The 21,697-nt window shown below is 43.7% G+C and overlaps 1 protein-coding gene across 1 annotated transcript in view; it reads right to left on the bottom strand.

The window, feature by feature from the left end:
- GXYLT2 (glucoside xylosyltransferase 2) overlaps positions 1-21,697 on the bottom strand; it is a 94,052-nt gene that overhangs the window by 6,415 nt on the left and 65,940 nt on the right. Inside the window, exons 4-6 of the mRNA XM_045989667.1 lie at positions 11,725-11,976; positions 10,468-10,591; positions 2,972-3,144 (exon numbers count right to left, since the gene is read on the bottom strand). Of these exons, the coding sequence (XP_045845623.1) occupies positions 2,972-3,144; positions 10,468-10,591; positions 11,725-11,976 (549 nt within the window). The remainder of the gene's footprint in view (positions 1-2,971; positions 3,145-10,467; positions 10,592-11,724; positions 11,977-21,697) is intronic.

Here is a 21,697-nt window from a genome sequence, read left to right as displayed (position 1 = left end):
CTACTTAGCAGGATCTCCCCCAAGACTATCCCGTGGCTGCCTCCACTGATCAGTCACCTATCAGGCTTGAGGAGGCCCCCTGAGGACCCCAGCTCCTGAACACTCTTCCCTGCCCATGACTCTCAGGCCATCACCCTATTCTGGTTCCCTTTTAACACCTTTCACAACCTGGTACAATTTTTATTTCTTTCTCCGTCCATGTGAGTATTACCTGTTTTCCTCCACCCACGGTATATGCTTCATGATGACTGCTTTGTCAGTCTTGTTAATTTCCAAGTGCCTAGAACCTAGAATTGTTCCTGCATAAAATAGGCTCTTCATAGATGATGGCTGCAAGATTTACTGACAGAATGTCTATCTGATAGATGACTTCCCTGGATCACAATAAGAGGAGACTGCATTTCCCCTTCGCACAAATGCAGATACATAGGCTTAGGGTTTGTGTGTGCAAGTAAGAGAGAGAGAGAGAGAGAGAGAGGAGAAGGGAAGAGATGGAGGGGGAAAGGGAAGGGGCAGGAAGAATACTTTCAGAGAGAGATGAAGGGAGAAAGAAATAACAGTATGAGAGAGAGAGAAAACATAGACAGAGGAAGAGAGAGTGAGTGAGACAATGTGGCCAAGGTAGGAAAGGAGGTAAGTGTGAAACCGCTATTCTTGAAACAACTTCTAATTATTGAGCACAACAGTATGTCAGGTACTGCACTATGAGCCTAAAAAAACCATCATTTGGGGGCACCTGGGTGGTGCAGTCGGTTGAGCATCCGACTCTTGGTTTCTGCTCAGGTCACGACCTCAGGGTCACTATCTCAGGGTTGCCATCTCAGGGTCATGAGATCAAGCCCTGCATGGGCTCTCCACAGTCAGTGTGGAGTCTGCTGAAGATTGTTTCCCCTCCCTTGCCCTTCCCCTCTGTTCCTCCCCAATTCTCAGGCTCTCTCTCATAAATAAATGAATAAATAAATAAATAAATAAAATAAATCTAAAAACCATCATTTTGTTGCATCCTCACAATTTTATGAGGTAGATGATAGTATCATTCCATTTCACAGATGAGGAAACTGAGGCTCAGTAAGGTAGGAACACAGAGTTAATGACTAATCATGGGAAAGGGACAAAAATTGGGCCTTGCATTGAGGTCTGTCCATCCTCCAGCCAAGCCCTGACTCCATGGTGCATGGCCCAGTGGAGAGTGTGGAAACATGTCTTCCAAGAGGGAGCCTATGTTCGTTCCCATTTCAGGATGGGGTTGGCCATATTCCTGATTGAAATGCCTGAAAGAAAATGGTCCTTGTAGGCCCACATGAGGACCGTTACTGGGTGTATTTGGCAGGATCATTTATGACCCAGTTATTTGGCTTTCTCTCTGCTCCTCCAGAAAGCAAACAAGAAACAAGACACAGGGTAACTCAAGAACCACAGTTGCTCAATTCCAGACTAGGGCTGACAGATCTCAGAAGAAACCCAACGCGCCTCTGACGGACTGCAGCAAACTCATCTCACTTCTGTTTGTGCTCCTGAATGGTTCTGCCCCGGAGTCAGTGTTTGAATATCCGAAGTGATGCTATCGCTAAGTACAGAACAAATTTTCTGTGTAATTAAATCACCAGGTCTTTGAAAACCAACAGCAGGAAATGCAGGAGAAGAAAACGGTATTAGCTTACATGCAGGCTAAATTCATTCCCTGCAGAGAAAATTCTGGGAATTCCAGTGACTCTCCTTAGGAAGCTGCACATTTTTTACCCAGAAAAAAGGTGTTCCTGTGTCTCGGGATTCGCTTCCGCGTGAAACTCCGAGGGTTTGTGGATTTTTAAGAAAAATACCTCTAACAAAGTCTACATACTTTATGTCTGGGGTCAGCAAATCTGTTCTATAAAGGGCTAGACTGTAAATATGTTAGACACTGTGGGCCACACAGTTTGTTATAAATACTCATCTCTGCCACTGTGGCTTGAAAGCAGCCACAGACCAACACACAAATGAATGGGTGTCACTGCGTCCCAACATGACTTCATTTATGAACGCCGAAATTTGAGATAGTTCCCAGGCGTCTTTAATGTCTCAACACTTCGCTAATCAATTTCTCCAAGGCAGTAACCGGGGACCTGAGGCTGTGAGAAGTCCAGCTCCAGGCCAAAATCCTATGCGTGGTCTTTCAGACTCAAGCATGGGTAATGACAAGGCTGTTGGCAGTCCTTTGGAGGGACGGGGAGCTGCCTTCCTGACACCAGATCTGGTACAATGGCAAGAACTCAGGCCCCTGCCCCCGGCCAGCCGCGTTCAAATGCATATCTGCGTTCCTATCCCAGACACCTCCATTTGGAGGCTTCCTGGGAAAGGAGGGGTACCTTTCTACTCCTCCCTCCTTCCCCCTCCCCTGGCCTACAGGTCCACAAGGATGCAGGAGCCTTGAGACGATCTCTGCCTGTTGACCAGTACTCTTTGTTGGGTAGGGACACAACACAGGGGAGCGGGTGCCTCTTTTTGCCTCTTATACAAGTATGTATAATAAAGACTTGATTTTTACTTTTAGTTTGATCCCTGGTCCTAATTGACCACCTCCACACTGGATTGCTCAACAGGAGGCTGGCAACCAGGCAACCCACTCAGCTTGAGTTGAATAGTATCATTTTGTTCTTATTATTTGACCTTTACCCTCACACATTCCCCTCTGCTATGGCAAACAACACCAGATTTCTTTCTGGGTCTTTCACGTCCTCCTTAAATGAACTTACTTAACGCCCCCGCCCCTCTCAAAATGAATGACTGGCTTGTAAAGATTAAGAGTGGCCATAATATGAGGGAGCAAGTGGATACAGTGAAGTGGTGCCTGAGATTGGGGACAGGGGTGGAACTCAATGCTCTGAGGGAATTCTTTGGCCTTCCAAGGTGTTATGGACCAATGCCCCTGTCCTGCTCTGCGTGGAGTACGCATGCGTCTGCTCCACGGGGTCGGGGGGAGGAGCACACTTACATCCCGTATTGCTTCATAGAGCGCTTTGAAAGTGGGTTGCTTGTCGTCATGGTAGACGCCTCGGTTCCCGTGCAGGACAGACACGCCTTCCCGCTCAGCTTCTTTGCAGTTACTTCCGTACATGCAGTGATCAGGGCGGTAGTTCCACTGGCAGGGGAACACATAGAGACACTCTGGTGGGGACAAGAGAAAGATGTGTCTGCAGTCAGTGCCCACTCTCCTCTGTGCACCCGGGGCTTAAACCCATGTTCCCAAAACTGCACGCCACATGTGATTTCAGTGCTTGCGAGTGTGACTGGGACTCACGGCCCAACCTTCACCATATTTTGTCCGTATTCTGAGATCAGGAACTGAAGGGGCACATACTCGTGATGCTGTAGGTTTTACCCCCAAAAAGGAGGGCAATGCATCAGGGACAAGGAGGCCAACAAGGTCACCAGACAGCCTGGGTCCAAATCCCCACTCTCTCACTCAAAAACGCCACAGCCTAGGCCCAGCCATTCATCCTCCTCATGCTTCACTTTCCTCGTCTGTAATATGGATAGGACAGGAACTCCCTCTAATCGTGATGATTAGATTTTAAAAACACAGGTAAAATGCTCAGCCGAAGGCCAAACACACAGTGGAGGTCAGCAGTGTTAGCACTTACAATCAGCTCCTGGGGAAGGGTTTATGAAACAGACAGACTTGGAAAATTGCAATCAAGATTGAAGCAAAGGTTCATCTTTGGATTAAAAACCAACCAATAAAATCAAAATGAAGGAAAAAACAAAAAAACTACAACAGTAAAGGGGAGCCCCCCCACCAAAGAGCAAAGAAGGAAGGCTACCCACATTGTGGGTGAGCATGCACACACTTGTGTTCTTGTACGTGTATCTCTAATCTGGAGGTTTTTTATTGGGAGCCTCCTGCGGGGGGGGGGGGGCATTTGGCGATGTCTGGAGGGAGACACTGTTGTCATACATGGAGGAGGCCGCTACTGATCTCTAGTGGGTGGAGACCGGAGATAGCCTACACATTCCACAATGAACAGGGCAGCCTCTGCAAGAGTCATAGTGCCAAGGTTGAGAAACTTGGCTCTGATCCTGTTGGATGGCTAGGATTACAAAATTAGCAACAAATTCATGACCCCTGAGCTTCCTGGCTCCTCAACTTGAGGCCTTTAAGGGCTGGGGCAAGGGCAGCAGGGATCAGAGCTCTCTGAGTGTGTCACTGTTCCCGAGAAAGACCCCCTGTGAGAACACAGAAGCATTAGAGCAAATCAATGACCGTTGTCAGAAAAGGAACATGGAGATGTGTTTGCGGGCTGTGCTGAGGGCTAACCCTTCTCATGGAAAAGACCGCTGCTTAGAGACAGCTTCCAGAGAGCTTTGAGATGGAAAGCAAACAAGGAAGAGATCATCACATCCCTTCTGGTGGCCTGAGGATAGTAATTCTACCACTCAGTCTTAACGGGCCATGGTGAAACCCAGGCACCCTCCAATTCCTAATCATTCATGACATCCTGAGAGATTGTCCTCTTCCTTTTCTCAGGAGAACCCCTTTCCACCGCGATGCTGCTCTTAACCTGCCTTCGCTTCCACACTTGCACAAATATCATCTCCCATAGCTGGGAGAGAGCAGTGCTCATCCTGAAGTCACTTATCTACAATTAAACTCCTCTTGGATTCGGGTGATTTTTCTGCACTCTAGTGCAGGGGGTGGGCATGAGGATTTTGAGGGAAGATATCTAAAAGTGCTTGTGTGCTTTTAAACTGCGTCTGACCTCAGACCAGTGGTGGCCTTTCATAACCTTCTGAATCACATCGCTCAGTTATGATACCTGCCTGGGTATTTGCAATTGAATCCCTGCTTAAGCACCTGCTAATGTTCCCGGCTGAGTGAATTGCCCTAGAATCCATCTCTGTTTTTGTAAATATGCTGATTGAATCAACAAATATTTATTGAGTGCCGGCTAAGTAGTAGTGGACAAAGAAAGTCTGGTTCCTGCCTTTGTGTCATCTGAGATTGGTAATGAAGGTTTGCGCCTCTTCATAGATAGTGCAGGACCCCGGGGCAAAGGAAACCTTCCCTTTCTTTGAAGCCTCCTTAGAGGACCACGCCCAGTGAGGGCCCTCGGAGGCAGATGATGAAATAGAAAGGCTTTGAAATCAGACAGATGTATGTTCAAAGTTGGCTCCCACCACCTCCTAGATCCATAACCTTGATGAGTTACCTGGACCTCAATTTAGAATTAGTAAAAACATGCCAAATTATCTGGGGTTGAACTCCAGCTTTATTACGCTAATAGTGAAACGGCTAAGGGAGCCAGCTCTGGAGTCAACCCACTGGCTTTGACTGAGCCACCCAGGTACCCCTTGGAGTCAACTCAGTGGCTTTGAATGACAAAACTGCCACTACTTGCATGAACTCAGCCAAATTATTACGTAATTTTTCTGAGTCTGAGTTTCATCATCTGTGAATGGGGGAAGACTGTAAATATCTTGTCCAGTAGGATTCTGGGGGGCACTAAGTGAACTTATAAATACAAGTATTTGGAACAGTACATGACACGTAGGAAGCATGTAATAACTGTGGGCTGTAATCGTGACTGTGAGCATTGTTATTGTTATAAGAACTATTGCATTAGGTCACTGGAAGAATAAAACAAAATAAAGGGAATGAGCCTAGCATAGTTCTCGACACACAGTACTTTGGTAATAAACGTTTTACTCCAGTTGTTTCCAGACAAGCAGGTGGCCGGACATTCTTAACTTTTTATGGATCACAGATCTCTCAGAGTCTAACGAAAGCCTTAGACCTTATCATTGGAAAGGTACAACTGGGCATATCTAAGAACGTTTGCTCATAAGGGGTTTATCGACTTCCTAAAGACCAGCTAAAACCCAGCTGCTGAATCTCAAAATGAAACTAGATTCCAGACAGAATTCAATTCACATCTTTACAACCCCCTTCAGGATTTTTCAGAGGGAGAAACACAAAATACATTGAGCATGTAATTGAAAGAAGAATTCATTCACACAATGCAAGACACTGGTGTTGCTGGATGATAAGACTCTGCTCCTGCCCTTGGGGAATTTATACTCTTGTCAGGGAGACAGTACGTAGTTGAGTCAAAATGAACATTTTTTTTTTAATCAGGGTTCATAGAAAGGATATTTCAGTAAAGTTTCATCTAAACTCAGACTTATAGACTAAGGATGGGATTTTGACAGTCAAAAATGGAGGACTGGAGGAGGATTCAAGGAGGAGAAAATGGCCTGATCCTGGGGAAGAGTTTGGAAATCAGCATGTGCTTTATGAAAGATAAGCTATTTAATTTTGCTGGGATAAATTCTGTCTCTTCAAAGGGGTAAGATAACAGCAGCAAAGTTGTCATATAAATAGACTGCTTTGACCCAAAATATTCAAGAAATATGTATCTATGTTGGATTGCAAGTAACTAACTTCGATTCCAGCTTGAAGAAAAAAATAAAGAAGGAAAAGAATTTTCCCTTTGGAAAGAGAGGGACTAGCTCATAAAAATCAGAGGTAATGCTGAACCCAATCAGGAAGTGGGGCAGCTCCCGGACTCTCACAGGTGGGCACTAATTAATGTCAGCTTTTCAGCACTGCTGCCAACACCGCCAACATCACTGCCTGGGCTACTTTCTGCTCCTGGATCCCCAGACTCAGGTTCAATATGGTCTGACCGGGTGAGTGGGAGTCAGGAGCAGACAGAGTTCTAGGACTGCATGCAAAAGCATGTGGGGGAGGGGGAGAGAGAGAGATAGAGAGAGTAGCCTTGCTCTTCTGGCTCCGGATGACCAGATCATGGGTAGTCTCCCATCCAAAGAGAAATCATTTTTAGTTGGGCCTGGAATCATTTTCTAGGCTGGGCTAGGCACATCTCTCTCTCATTTTCTCTCTCTCTCCAAAAATGTGAATTAGGAAACAAAGGGGGCTGTTACCAAACATGCCTCATCATTGGCTGTGGGTTTGTAAGGCGGTGTAGGCTCAGGGTTGGGCCACGTGAAACAGAATGCTGAGAAACAGAACGGAATCGGGTAGGCGTGGAGAGGGGCAAGGATGGCAGAGGCTGTGGGGCCTCGGAGGGAGGGAGATGTCAGCTTTGGTCCTTAGCAGTTTCTCAAAGCTAGTTCCCAAGAGGCCTAGCATGATGTGAACCGTGTGTTCCCAGGGCCACCCCCGGTCCCTTCCTTAGCTGGCCTGAGTTTTGTTCCCTGAAACCAAAACATATTAATCAAGGCATATCTTTCTGTGTAGCATGCTCTTCAGGCTTCAGTCAAATCTACCCTTTCTAGAGAACTCTGCTCTCAACTTGAATTTACATGCATGCAGAGCTGTGAGCTCTGTCTTCCACCCCTTGAAGGAGCTACCTTGGCTCACCTGCCAGGAAATGTCCTGTGGGCTGAGGGACCTGCGTGTCCCTCCTGAGCTTTAGCTCTCTCCTCCTGTCTAGTACCTAGCTCTACAATTACACACCCACAGAAATTTACTATCTAATTATGCCAAGAGTTTTAAAATATTTTAAACTAATAACTTTTATTTTTAAAAGTCATATTATTGGCTACAGGAGGCTATAATAATAATAATAATAATACCACTCCAGACATGTGCTCAGGTTCTTTGTGCATTGCCTTTTTTTTTTTTTAAAGATTTTATTTGTCAGAGAGAGAGAGAGAGATGGAGAGGGGGAATAAGCAGGAGGTGAGCAGCAGGCAGAGGGAGAAGGGGCTCACTGTGGGGCTTGATCCCATGACCCTGGGATCATGACCTGAGCCAAAGGCAGAAGCTTAACCCACTGAGCCACCCAGGCGCCCCTTGTGCATTGCTTCTTTGTCCATGGAAACCCAAAGGACCATAACAATAAGCATGTTTATCTGCCTTCTCCAGGCCAATCTCCTCTCCCACCTCTTCCTCCATCCTTTCTAGGGATAAAAATGACCAATCTTTTTTCTAAATAGTTTTTTGGCTAATAGAAAGTGATCACAATATAAACAAAGAAAGAGCTTATCATGTGAAGGGTTATCAGTGGGTTTCAGTTCAAAGATCTCATATTTAATGAAGTATGAGAAAGGACAACCGAATGCAGGTCACACAAAGAACCATCAAGGAGTCACCTAAGAACTCGTCGATCGAAAGCTAGAAAACTTGGTTATTGGTACTCTTCAAATCAGGGTTTAGAACAACTTCAAAGTATGCGATGAAATTCGAGTACTCAACGGATTTAAGATGGGGCATACAGAAGCCAACAAACTCAGCTGGTTTTCAGCTCCAATTAAAGACAAGGGCTCCTGTCTAATTGCAAAGCTGCTTACAACTGCCTTCAAGTATTATTTACTCACTGATCACGTCCCCAAATAATCTGCAACAGGCTAAGAGGATTTGTGGGGAGGAAACTGTGCACATCTTTAGAATTCCTGCTTGGGAATATGTCCAGATGGGCTTCTAAAAGATAGTTTTAGCCACATAAGAGAGAGGCAAATGCAATATGTAAAGGACAAATAATTCAGTGCAGAGATACATTTTGGGATGTCCCCGCCAGCTCTCTAGGACTGCCCCTCTCTTAGAATTTCCCCTCTCCCCCAAACCCAGAGGGTGGATGTCAGAGCCCTCTGGGTTTGTACGCCTGCTCTGTCACTCGTTAGCGGTGCTGCAAATTACCGAACTTTCCCTTGGTGTGTTTGTCGGTAAAATGGGGATTATATTCTCGGGGTGGTTGTGAGGATTAAAGAAGATAATGCTTAGACCAGCACCTGGCACTGAGTAAATAATAAACATCAGCCATTATTTCTTAGCGGCGCACTCCTGACCTAGCTGACCCACACTGGAACTATCTGGTTTCTCCCCTGGGGGAATTCGGAACGTGGCTGGAGTTCATCTTTGCACATGGCGCAACCTGGAGTATGAAATGTGTGGTACTTTGAGGAGCAGAGAAGGAGGTCCACAAAGAGGGGAATAAGCAATGTCAGTGGGAGAAAATAAGCCTACGCTGGCCTCCTCCTCATTCTCCCTCTCCTGCCTCAGGTCCTGGGCCGAACCTGCTGGCCTTCCTTGCCTCAGTTTCTAGCAGACAGCAGTCTGCTAATAAAAAAGTATGCTTTGGGGGCGCCCGGGTGGTTCAGTGGGTGGAGCCTCTGCCTTTGGCTCGGGTCATGGTCTCGGGGTCCTATGATTGGGCCCTGCGTCAGGCTCTCTGCTCGTTGGGGAGCCTGCTTCCCCCTCTCTCTCTGCCTGCCTCTCTGCCTACTTGTGATGCCTGTCTGTCAAATAAATAAATAAATCTTTAAAAAAAAAAGTATGCTTTGTACTTGGACTAACTCCGGGGGTCTTTTACATGCAGCCAAGAGTCCTAACCAATCCATCTACACCTAGAAAAAAGATGAAATCTGCTTAGGAAGAAAAAGGAGGAGGCACCTTAACAGTTCATTACCAGGAACCTTAAAGTTCCTGTGACTGTCAGAGGGAAATGGATTAAAACACGCCACCAGCAAATAGCCAAGACTTTGACTCTAATGAATTTGTAGTGGGAATTTCCCCAGGAACTCTTCCAATCTGCTTTTTTTTTTCCTTTCCCAGGATTTGCTCCTTCTAGATCCAAAGACCTATGGGATTAGGTTTTATTTCAGAGTTTTGTTAAAAAAAAAAAAAAAAATTCAAGTACATAGTAGGTGCTTCCAGAGTGACAGGTTATCATAGGTGGAAGCCTTTATAGACAGGAGTTTCTATTTTAGGATTTTGTAAAGACAAAGAAATGAACTCAATAGGTCTGGGTAATGAGTGCTCCCCCTCGCCCCCTGCCAAAGATCTTCCTCGAGAAGACATAGTTTTGATTTTAGCAACATTAAATAAGGTTTTAGCAAAGAAGAAAGAAAAGAGGAAATTTTATTAGCTTTAGGTGTCAACAACAAAAAACACAGATCAGAAATTTTCATCTCTTTCCCTCCCCCAACTCCACCAAATCACTGATACAATATAAGGTTTTGTTTTTTTGGTTTTTTTGCCTCACCTAAAAAGAAAAACGAATTGGGGAATCTAAGTCCTTATTCTAGGCTCATTGAACCCTGAACAAGTCACTTAACCATAGGGATCCCAGGAATCAATTCCCTTCAGTCCAGCAATTGTTTAGCCATGGAAGGCCTCCTGTCTAGCTTACAAAGCTGGCATTCAGTTCTGCGCCCTGCCATTAATTCTCACTTCTTAGAAGAATGGTGTGGCCAAACTCGAAGAGATATTCTCCAAAAATGGAGTCCAGTGTTGGAGGTTGCAACATTTGGCCTTTTGTGTCAGCAGCATGAGGGCCACCCCCGGGGGTGGGGTGGTGGGGGGAGCCTGTGGGGGTGGGGGGTGGTGTGTGTGAATGAAAGGGCACACTTCACAGGGGAACCCAGGCACAATTCAGGCTCAGTCAGTCGCAGACCGGACTGGAATGTGCTTTGGGCGGTGCAATGGGCAGACTCCTACACAAATAGCATTCTTACAAGACAGCCTACCTGGATTGAAATAAAAAATAATATTTAATAAATCCTGGTCTCCCCACGTGATGGCATTCTTGTACTTCTGGTACAGAGGGTACAACATGTCCTCCCAAGCCAAGCCTGTTGGAATCATGCTGTTCTGCAAAAGAGAAAACCATCAGAGGGGCTGAGGCAAAGCAAATACATCCTATCTCCTGAGAAATGATGGAGAGGAACTGGTTCCCCCAAAGCCCCCAGGAATGAAGCAAATAGGGCAGGGGTCCTGTTGGCCTCAAGACATAGGACAAAGCAAAACTAGAGCTGGAAACCATAGAGTGTTGCAGGATGGATAACACATAGATACAAGAGGGACCAGGAACCAGTAGCTGGGGTGATCATTTCTACTAAGAAAACTGTGCCCAAATTGAACCTCTTCTTCTCATGCTTAATTCTTGCCTCAGAAGTGAAGGAACAAAGTACAGAGAGCAGATTTAAAGTATCTAAGGAAAAACACCTTTTCCTTGTCTTAATATAATTTGCTTTTAAAATAAAAGCAACACATTCATAGACTAAATATTCAAACAGCACACAAAGATAAAATTAAAAAGTAAAAATATTCTTCCTCCATCCTCCTTCCATCTCCACTCCCACTTTTCCCAGAAATATCCACAGTTAACAATTAGGTATTCTCTTAGGTATTTTTCCGGAAATTTCTAAGCCATGAAAGAGATCACAGTTCATTGTACCATGCTTTGTTACATTTTCACTTTTCCCCCTCAATATTGTTTAGAGATCTTATTTCTCTTACTCATAGATTGATCTAATTCTTAATAGGAGGATGAGTTTTTTCAAAAATATTTTTTGACGGTTCTCTACTGATGTTCATTTAGGTTCTTTCCAGTTCTTTACTAGGATAAAGGATGAGGCCACGAGCAGCCTTGTACAAATATCTCTGTATACTTATATAAATATATCCTGAGGAAAATTCCACAAAATTTCCCATGGTTTTGAAGCTTTGGGTGTACACAGAGTTCCAACATTATAGAATTCAGAAATGCAACACAGCATTCCTGAAGGGCAACTCTGGTGAAGCTTTAAATTCCATAACCACCTGGACTTTTCCTGAACAAATATTTCATAATGTTCCAAATATTTTCCTCTTCCCTGACTCCTTCCATTCTCACTGACAAGCCACCTACTTCCAAAATCAATATACTGACAATCTGGGAACATCACTGTTGAAATGACTAAAAATCCCAATTTTTAAACATGAAATATAAAGTATTTCTTTACCTTAAACTGGGTACTTCTTATGCGAGTTAAATTCATCAGCATGACTCCTGAATTAACTCCTGCAGAGCCATAGAAAGGGTGCCGAGCAAAGCGACTGTACCAGCCAATCTTGGGGATTTCGTGCTCGGGGGCCATGGCTGCAAGCTGTGTGGCATTAAATTGCCTCAGAAGCTTCCAGATGTCATCAACAGGTCTCAGGAAGAGAACATCCGTGTCCACGTAGAGGAGTGAATCCACATCCTTTAGAATCACCTTTGTGTGTTTGCAGGGAGGAGGGAGAAAACAAAATGAAAACAAATCAGAAACAAAGGAAGTGGCCTGATATATCAACAGCGCCACCGACTTCAGCGATCAATGTCGAATTCTAGAAAGGGGTACCGCCCTCTTAGCTTCCATTCCTCCCATCTCCCTTGACTTCAGGGATAATATTAAGTGATGGGTAGAGACTCAAAGCAAAATAATTCTTAATTCAGGATGGTTCAATTCCAGGACCCTACAGTATATTTGGTAAGGGTCGAAATTTCAAAGGAGTGAACACATCAGCTCATGGACTGAGACTCTCTCTTCTCCTTTTATTTCCCAGTGAAGCCATCTGTCTTTCTCTCTTAGTTTTCTCTTGGAACAGGAGGGTCTGGCATTAGACAAATTGAAGTGGACAATCTCTAGACCAGCTCACACCAGGCTTTGAGGTAAATACTCTGTCTCTGGATCCATTTCTTCTAGTGTTGATGGGTATGACTGCATCCTTGTGCAATGACATTTTCAGCTAAGATTTAGTCTTGGGAATCGGTAAAACGAATCATCAGTCAGCTTTGTTTGCAGATCAGAATTGGCAAACTTTTTCTCTAAAGGGTCAGAGAGTAAATCTTTCAGGCTCTGTTGCCACAATACAAGTCTGCCATTATAGTACAAAACTTACAACAATGTGTGAACGAATGGGTGTGGCTGTGTTTCAATAAAACTTTATGGAGACTAAAATCTGCATTTCATTTAATTCTCAGATGTTACAAAATCGTTTGATTTTTTTTCGACTGTTTGAAATGCAAAAGCCATTCTTCATTCATAGGCTGTGATTTCCAACCTCTGTTGCAGTTCAGTGAAGCCAGCCACTTAAAGCGATTGAGTTCTCCTGTCCTATCTGCTTAGCTTAACAGAGTTTTGCCCTGGGGTTTGAGACTTCAAAGTCTGTTAGTGATAGTGTTATTTGCCTTGTTTTACCATTGTTCCCAAAATTTAGTGGTCGCTTAATTAAGGAAGGATTTGAATTTTTCTGGGTCCCTAGCCTAACATCATCCTAATAACATAACAACACTTGCAATGGGCTGAATGCCTGTGTCCTTTCAAAATTCATATGTTGAAGTCCTAACCCGCAGTGTGATGGGTATTTGTAGATGGGGGTCTGTGGGAGGAATTAAGGTTCAATTAAGTCATGAGAGTGGGGCCTTCATGAAGAGATGGGTACCCTTATAAAAAGAGATGCCAGAGATCTTGCTGTCTTTCTCCATCATGTGAGATAACAATGAGAAACAGCTGTCTCAAGGCTGGAAGAGGTCCTTCACCAGAGCCCAACCATGCTGGCACCCTGATCTCGGACTTTCAGCCTCCAGAAAGGTGAGGAAATAAATTTCTGTGTTTTAAGGCATACAATCTCTGGTATTTTGTTATGGCAGGCAAGACAATATTCCATTGGGATCCCCAATATTTAAAATTGATGAAAATGCACACTGTATGAAACAGGTATCATGGGGATTTCAGACTTGAATGATTTCAGAGCTTACGTGATCAGCTCCAGGATCTAGCTTTCTTTCTTCATCTATTAGAGGAACAGATTTTACCAACTGGTAAAATGAAATTAAGAATATTGATCACCTACAATTTTATAAGAGAAATTATCTTGACAACCATTTTAACAAAATTTTAGAATTAGGATAAATTCTTCAAATTGAACACACAAGCTTCAAAAAAAATCCTCTCCCTTATTCTTATTTTTAACTCTTATTTTGCCAGGGAAAGGTAAAAAAATTGCCACAGATTAGCATCTGTCTGCTAATTTTTTTAAAATCACAGTTACATATACTGGGAAGGAAAGGCAAATTTTCTACAGAAGTATGAGTAAATGCATGTTATGACAGAAACTATGTATCACATGTAAACACAATTATGATTTCTTGCATGCCTAATACCATCCCAAGTACTCAACATCCCACCAATTTATTTTATTTGGAAGAAAAACTAATAAAGAAAAGGGTTCTGTTCAAGTTTAGATGTCAAATAATGCTAATGATTGCTGGATTTGGGCTAATAAGGGTAAAGCAAAATTAAGTCACTGTTTAGAATGTGTTTTCAGGGAAAAGAGAATGTATGGTGTTTCATAAAAAGCTAATTTAGAATTCCAGAATCAGAGAGGAAGAGAAAGTTATTTCAACCTATGTGAAATAGTACAAATTTCTCTCTGTGGCTGATTATCTAATAAGACCTGAAGAAAAGCATATACTATTAATGTTTTAATCAATTAAGGGTTATGTAGACATCTACCCAAAAGAATCAAGCTTGTCGACTTGATTACCCTAATTTTTTGGTTGGCTCTAAGTCATCATTATTATTAAAGCTATCATTACTTTCTTTGACAAAATGTTACTACTCCTCATCAAAACAAAAAAGAACAAAAGACTCTTCTGACAAAGGTCTGGAAAAACAAAATAACACTAAAAAGTCTGAAGAATGGAGCTATTCCAACATGAAGGTACAGGCAATATGTTTAATCAAGAGTGAAAAAGGCAAAAAACTTGTATTGGAAATTTGTAAAATCACAATGAACTTAAATAGGGTAAAATTTTCATTTAACCAATATCTTATTATTTGACACACAAGATTGCTTCCCTTTTTTATTATTATTATTATTTTTTTAAGAATTTATTTATTTATTTGACAGAGAGATCACAAGTAGGCAGAGAGGCAGGCAGAGAGAGAGGAAGGGAAGCAGGCTCCCTGCGGAGCAGAGAGCCCGATGCGGGGCTCGATCCCAGGACCCTGAGATCATGACCTGAGCCGAAGGCAGCGGCTTAATCCACTGAGCCACCCAGGCGCCCCTCCCTTTTTTATTATTATAAACAATACTATAATACTATTTTAGGGGGACTTTTTAAAAAGAGTTTACTTATTTATTAGAGAGAGCAAAAGAAAGAAAGAGAGAGAGCACACAAGCAGGGGGAGGGGCAGAAGGAGAAGGAGAAGAAGACTTCTTGCCGAGCAGGGAGCCCAACGTGGGGCTCAATCCCAGGACCCCGAGTTCATGACCTGAGCTGAAGGCACACGCTTAACTGACTGAGCCACCCAGGTGACACTTTAGAGAGGTTTCCAAGCACATAATACAGCATTTCTTTTTCGTTTTAATGTAGTAAACATTTGCATGGTTAAAAATAAAAATGTATTAAAGTAAATTTGTTGGCAATTTATTCTTTCTGGTGATTTTGTCATCAAGTCCCATTCCTAGAGGTAACCGACGATACTGGACTGATCTGTGTTGTGCCGAAGATATCTTATACACGTAAGAATAAAGAGCTATACCCATACAGTCCTCTCTTTCAGGCTACAGATGGTAGCATGGTGTCCGTGATGTTATCAGCCTGCTTTCTAAAATAAACAAAACAATCATGCAGGAGAACTTCACATATCAGCACATACAGATTTTATTTCACATTTTTGATGCCTGTGTAGCATTTCATTGTGTGGCTCTACCATAGTTTACCTCGTTACATACTGCAGGGCATTTAGGTTACTTTCAAGCTTTTGTTATGACAGACAGTGTTACAATGAGAAACCTCCTCAGCTTCATTCATTTCAAACATACATGAATATATGTGTAGGATAAATTCATTAAAACATAATTCTTTTGTCAAAGAGTACACGCATGTGTAAGTTTGATACGTGTGGCCAGACCACTTCTCTACAAATGGACTGATTTAGCCTTCGGCCAGCAACGTAAGAGGCTGCCTCTTACCCCTTACCTTCGCCAGCGTCCTGTTTGGTCATGTTTTCCGGCTTTGGCCTACAAGGAGCACACCTCAGAGGGGCTTAGCCTATCAGTTCATTTCAGTTTGTGTTTTCCTGCAAGTCTTGCCCTGGTCGACTGCTAGGGATCGAGCACTGTGGCAAGAGATGATGCATGTCTGGAAGACCAGTGACAACCATTTAAGGGCACTTAAATACCAGTGCTGGCCCCCACCAGATAGCACCCACACAGGCCCCAGATCTGAGGACCCATGCATGGGAAGCCCTCACCACACCATCCTTCTTCAGAGCTATATCTAATCCCTCCTCTGCTGCTTTGATTTTAGAGATGTGCTTTCTGGACTAGGAGCAATGGACAGGAAGAAAAACTCAGGAGTAAATTTTATGGCTACAATTTTTGGAAAACTTGCATGTCTTCAGTGAAGATGGCAAAGCCAGTTCAATGTACCCTACCTAGGCAAGTCGGGGCCTGTGGGTCAAATTCAACCAATGACTGGATTTTTAAAAAAATTTTAATACATAATCTTTTTAAAAAAATTGAATTAGTTACCAATATTTTGTGAAAACTGAAGAGTTCTCAGAAATCCCTACATTTCTGTCTTGAAACAAAACAAACAAATAAAACCCCCACAAACTCCGACAGCTCTGGCAAGAACAGCTTGTATCCTTTAAGGGACAAATCTGCTGGTCCTTGTGGACAGGCACTCCCGACATCCTCAGTACATTCACACAATGAACATTTATGGAGGGTCCACTAGGTGCCAAGTGTGACCATCAGTGACCCAGAAAAAAAAAATCTCTGCCCTCATGTGGGAGTCAGATAATAAGATAAATATATTGATTATAGGGTCCATAAGCAGGTGAAGAATAAAGCAGGGAGAAGGACCAGGGGTCCCAGGTAGAGAGGAGTCTGCAATTTTAAATAGGACTATGGAGAGAAGTGTCGCTCTGAAAGTGGTGAGCAATGAGAATAAAGCAGGCTGGTACTTTTCCAGAACAGCACGGGACCACTGTGGCTGGACCAGGACCAACAAAGGGAAGAAGAGTTGGGGACGAGGATAGAGGGTATGTGGGCCACTTAGGGCTTTGCTTGCCCTTGGAAGAACTCTGGTTTTTACTCTGAGTGAGATGAGAGCCACTGGGGAGCTGTGACAGGGCTGACACAGGATCTGACTTAGAGAAATGTCACTGTGAATGCCACACTGAGGACAGACGATTAAGGTGCACAGCGGAAGCAGGGAGCCCAGGGAGAACAGCATCTTAGTAACTCAGGTGAGCTGTGTTGGTGGCTTGGCTCAGGGGGGAATGACCCAGGGAGTGAGAAGCGGTTAAACCCTAAACAGAGTTTAAAGATAGGGCCAACAGCATTTCCTGATGGGCTGTAGGCGCCACATAAGACAAAGACAAAAATCAAGAGCAACCCGAGGGATTTTAACCTGAACGAAAGGTATGACAGAGTCATCTCTACATAAGACGGCGCCCGATATGTGTCATTCCCCAGTATGTGTCTGGCCCTCGTGGGTACATACTGGCATGGTGGCTCAGTCGTTAAGCCGCTGCCTTTGGCTCAGGTCATGATCCCAGGGTCCTGGGATCGAACCCTGAATTGGGCCCCCTACTTGGCGGGAGGTCTGCTTCTTCCTCTCTCACTCCCCCTGCTTGTGCTCCCTTTCTCGCCATGTCTCTGTCAAATAAATAAATAAAATCTTAAACAAGAAAAAAATCTTGAGTCTGGTGTTTGTGAGTTGAATTCCAGGCAGGATGACCCCCGGCCCTGTGACTTTGGACAAGTCACTCCATCTTTCCAGGTCTCCGTTCCCCATTTGTAAAAGGAGGAAAGCATCATCGTCGTCACCACCTTCTCCCCAGGTTGTCCTAATGATGCAGTGAAATAACACACACAAGGTACTTGATACAGTGGCTGCTACACAGTCAGTACTGTGTTTCTGTACTGTCACATGGTGTTATTGTAAGAAGTCTCTGTGTTTTCCCTTGTAAAGTATCAAGTGTAATTAGTTACCATTGCCATCAATGTCCACAGCACTTCAAAACAATTTAACCACAAAAAGCCTTTAATACAGTCAAAGTCAAGCAGAGAAGTTTTTGAACCTTCTGATATCATCATAATCTACTTATTACCTTTACTGAAAGCTAGTACATAAGGCTTTTTTACTCTTTATTTAAAAAAACAAAAGACCAGAGTGGGAGGGGGAAAAACCCACTCTTCCTCTAACATTATGTCTCTGGAGGCTAATTCTGCAGCAATTATTGCTGGTATTAATTTGAAGAGGATCATTTGGCCATGTGATAATGGAAAGAGGAATATTTACTGAAAGGATATAAAATTAGCCATTCTAATTCCCTTATGGAAATCAGTCAGCACCAGAAATGAGGCCTTTGTTTTCTTAGGAAAGGGGGAGCAGAAAGGGCACACAATAGCTATTTGTACCTCATCCTGCTGGCTGTAATGGGTGTTGTTGTCCCTGCTCCATTCACTAACCTAACCTGGGTGGCTGTCCCCAGGGAAACCTGCTGGCTCTTTGTGCTTGGTGAGGACCAGAGGTTGGCCACAGGCAGCAAGATGATCGGGACTCACGGGCTTACCTTCAAGTTTGTTTTGCCCCAACTCAGTTATTTGACAGTATAACTTAGTGGTTAAAGGCTCAGGGTTTGAAATCTAATTTCAGTAGCTCCCCGCAATCCATGAGGGATATGTTCCCAGACCCCTAGTGGATGCCTGAGACCGTGCAAAGGGACAAACCCCCTACACATACTGTGTTTTCTCTTACACATACATGCCTGGGATGAAGTCTAATTTATAAATCAGGCACAGTAAGAGACTAACAACAACAATAAAATGGAAGAGTTACTACAACGTACTGGAATGAAAGTTATGTGACTGTTGCCTCTCTCAAAAATACCTTATTGCACCATCCTCACCCTTCTCCTTGTGATGACGTCAGATGATAAAATGCTTAGGTGACTGCACGGAGTGAGGTGAGTGACATGGGCACTGTGACATGGCGTCAGGCTACCAATGATCTTCTGACCGGATGTGGGAAGGAGAGGATCCTCTGCTTCCGGGCTGTGCTTGATGGGGGGAACTGACATGGTGCAAAGTGAAATGCGGAGAAGGCGGTGGGGGGAGGGGGGAACCACTGTATCTGTGTTCAAATTCCAGTTCCCCCATGAACTGTGTGTGGTCATGGGCAAGCGACTTATGCTCATCCTGTAAGTGGCGTTGGCCACGCACTTCAGGGTGCTGCCGGGACGATGAGATGAGACCCGGCGATCGAAGCCCCTGGCAAACACCCAGCAGGCACTCAGTGGACATGCCATAGTCTCATTATCATCGGATCTCACCAGGGCTGGGATCCTCGATTCGCACCTGGGGGAACAAGCACTTGGCTATAGCAGCAGAGGCAGCTGTAGTAGTAGTAATGACAGAATGAGGCATATTCTCTGGTCTCCAGGAAGTCTAATGGGGGAGGCAGATAAGAGGCAAAGCAAAGTGAGGTGTGCAGGATGATGGGGTAGAAGCACACAGCAGGGTGCCTAAACTAGCCTGCAGCGAAAGCAGGGAAGACTTCCCAGAAGAAGCAACATCTCAGCTGAGCCATACGTAAACATCAGAGCAAAGAGTCCTGCAGATCAATGGAACACCATGTAGAAAGGTCCATACCTGACAGAGAACGTGGCACAGGATGAGATGGCTAGGTGCCCAGGGTCAGGGTGAGGGGTGGGGTGTGGGGAGGGGGGCGGCTGGAGCAGACAGTGGGAGAGCCAGAGAGCAATTAGGCTTGCAGAGTGGGGAGGGCCCAAACAGGAGCTATGCCCATACATTTGGACTGGATCCTGAGAGCAAAGGGGAGATGTCCAAGTATGTGAACCAGAAAGCCCAAGGTCAGACACATCCTCTCTTACTCACACTGCCCACATCCAACCATCAAGAGTCCTACCAGTTTCTCCTCCGAATACATGTGAATCTTCCCCTTTCTCTCCCTTTCCCCCACCTTTTCTGAGTCCAAGGCATGATTACAGCACCCCTAGAAGTCTGGACAGGTCTGTTTGCTGGTCTCACTGTGTCCCTACTGACTTTCCTCCAACACATTCCTCCCAGACCAGCCAGGGGGATGTTTAATCTTTGACCCATGGGGTATTTACAAGTGTGTGGTTTGATTTCCAAATATTTGGGATTTTCCAGATTTCTTTTTGTTTTTCATTTCTAATTGAATCCTCTTGTAGTCCGCGAGCACACTCTACGTGATTTCAATCCTCTCAAATTTATGGTCCACCATATGGTCCATCTTGGGGAATGTTCCCCAAACATATGAAAAGAATGTTTATTCTACAGTTATTGGGTGGAGTAGTCTACAAATTCTCTAGCTGTCAATTAGGTCACTCGGTTGATAATGTTCTCAAGGATTTCCATGTCCATGCTGATTTTCCATTTGTTTATTATAGCTCTGTGGAGTTTTTTCTCCAGACACTAAAGAAGGTGGGGGGGGGGGGGGAGAATTGTGAAATTACTGCAAATTCACTTACATCAACAGATATGATTAAGATCCAATGGTTTATTTTTGCTTTTGGTTCCCTTGCATCAGGAGACATACTTAGTAAGGAGGTGCTATCAAACAGGTTACTGCCTGTATTCTTCTCTAGGATTTTTATGGTTTCAAGTATCACATTTAAGTCTTTAACTCATTTTGAATTAATTTTTGTGTATGGTCGAAGAAAATGGTCCAGTTTCACCCTACATTCAGAAAATGCACTACTAGGTATTTACTGAAAAATTAAAAAACAATACTAATATAAAGGGATACAGGCAACCTGATGTTTATAGCAGTGTTATTTACAATAGGCAAATTATGAAAACAGCCCAAATGTCCATCAACTGATGAATGGATAAAGAGGAAGTGGTATATATACACAATGGAATATTATGCAGCCATAAAAGTGAATGAAATCTTGCCATCTGAAACAACATGAATGGAGCTAGAGAGTATAATGCTAAGCAAAATAAGTTAGAGAAAGACAAATACCATGTGATTTCACTCATATGTGCGACTTAAGAAACAAAACAAATGATCATAGGGAAAAAAAGAGAGAGAGGGAAGCCAAGAAACAGACTCTTAACTATAGAGAACAAACTGATGGTTACCAGAGGAGAGGTGGGGGTGGGGGCTGGGTGAAATAGGTGGTGGGGATTAAGCAGTACACTTGGTGTGATGAACACCGGATGATGTATGGAAGTGCTGAGTCACTATACTGTATACCTGAAACTAAACTGCACTGTTAACTGACTGTAATTTAAATAAAAACCAAAACAAAGAAAACCCCAGATGTGATTTGGTGCCCATCATTCATATTCACACTATGGTTATAGTCAATTATCAAAAGGAGAGGGTTGAAGTCTCCAAGTCAGATTGTGGATTTGTTTATTTGCCTAAGTATGTTTTTTGCCTTATTGATCTGGAAGCTTGTTATTAGATGCATACTCATTTAGGTTGGTTACAGCTTCTTGACAGCTTGATCCTTATATGGTTATGAAATATTCAGGAGACTTTTAAAAAAAACCTACATTAGAAGATGCCACTTTCATTCTTAAACCCCTTCAAGACTTATCACTGTGCTTGAAATATTCACATACATACCATGGCCCATAAAAGGCCCTGCAGGATGGACATGCTCTGCCCACGTCTCCAACTTCATCTTCTATCAGTGGCATTTTTTCACCTCCTAGCCTAATCTAAGTTTTTTCTGGCTTCAGGGTCTTAACTTTTTTCTTATCACTCTGTTACTGTCAAAGTCAGCAGAGGCTGGGGAGCAAAATAACTTACTATGGAGCCAATAAGCTCTTGATTCTGTTTGTACATATGGCCAGGTTCTTCTATGTTGGAGATGCTCTTAAGTCTCTGCTGAGACAGACACTAACATAAAAATCTCCTCTTTCAGAAGGAAT

Source organism: Meles meles, chromosome 20 (assembly GCF_922984935.1).
Source record: "Meles meles chromosome 20, mMelMel3.1 paternal haplotype, whole genome shotgun sequence".
Taxonomy (NCBI): Eukaryota; Metazoa; Chordata; class Mammalia; order Carnivora; family Mustelidae; genus Meles; species Meles meles.
This window is presented reverse-complemented; position numbering and strand designations above follow the sequence as displayed.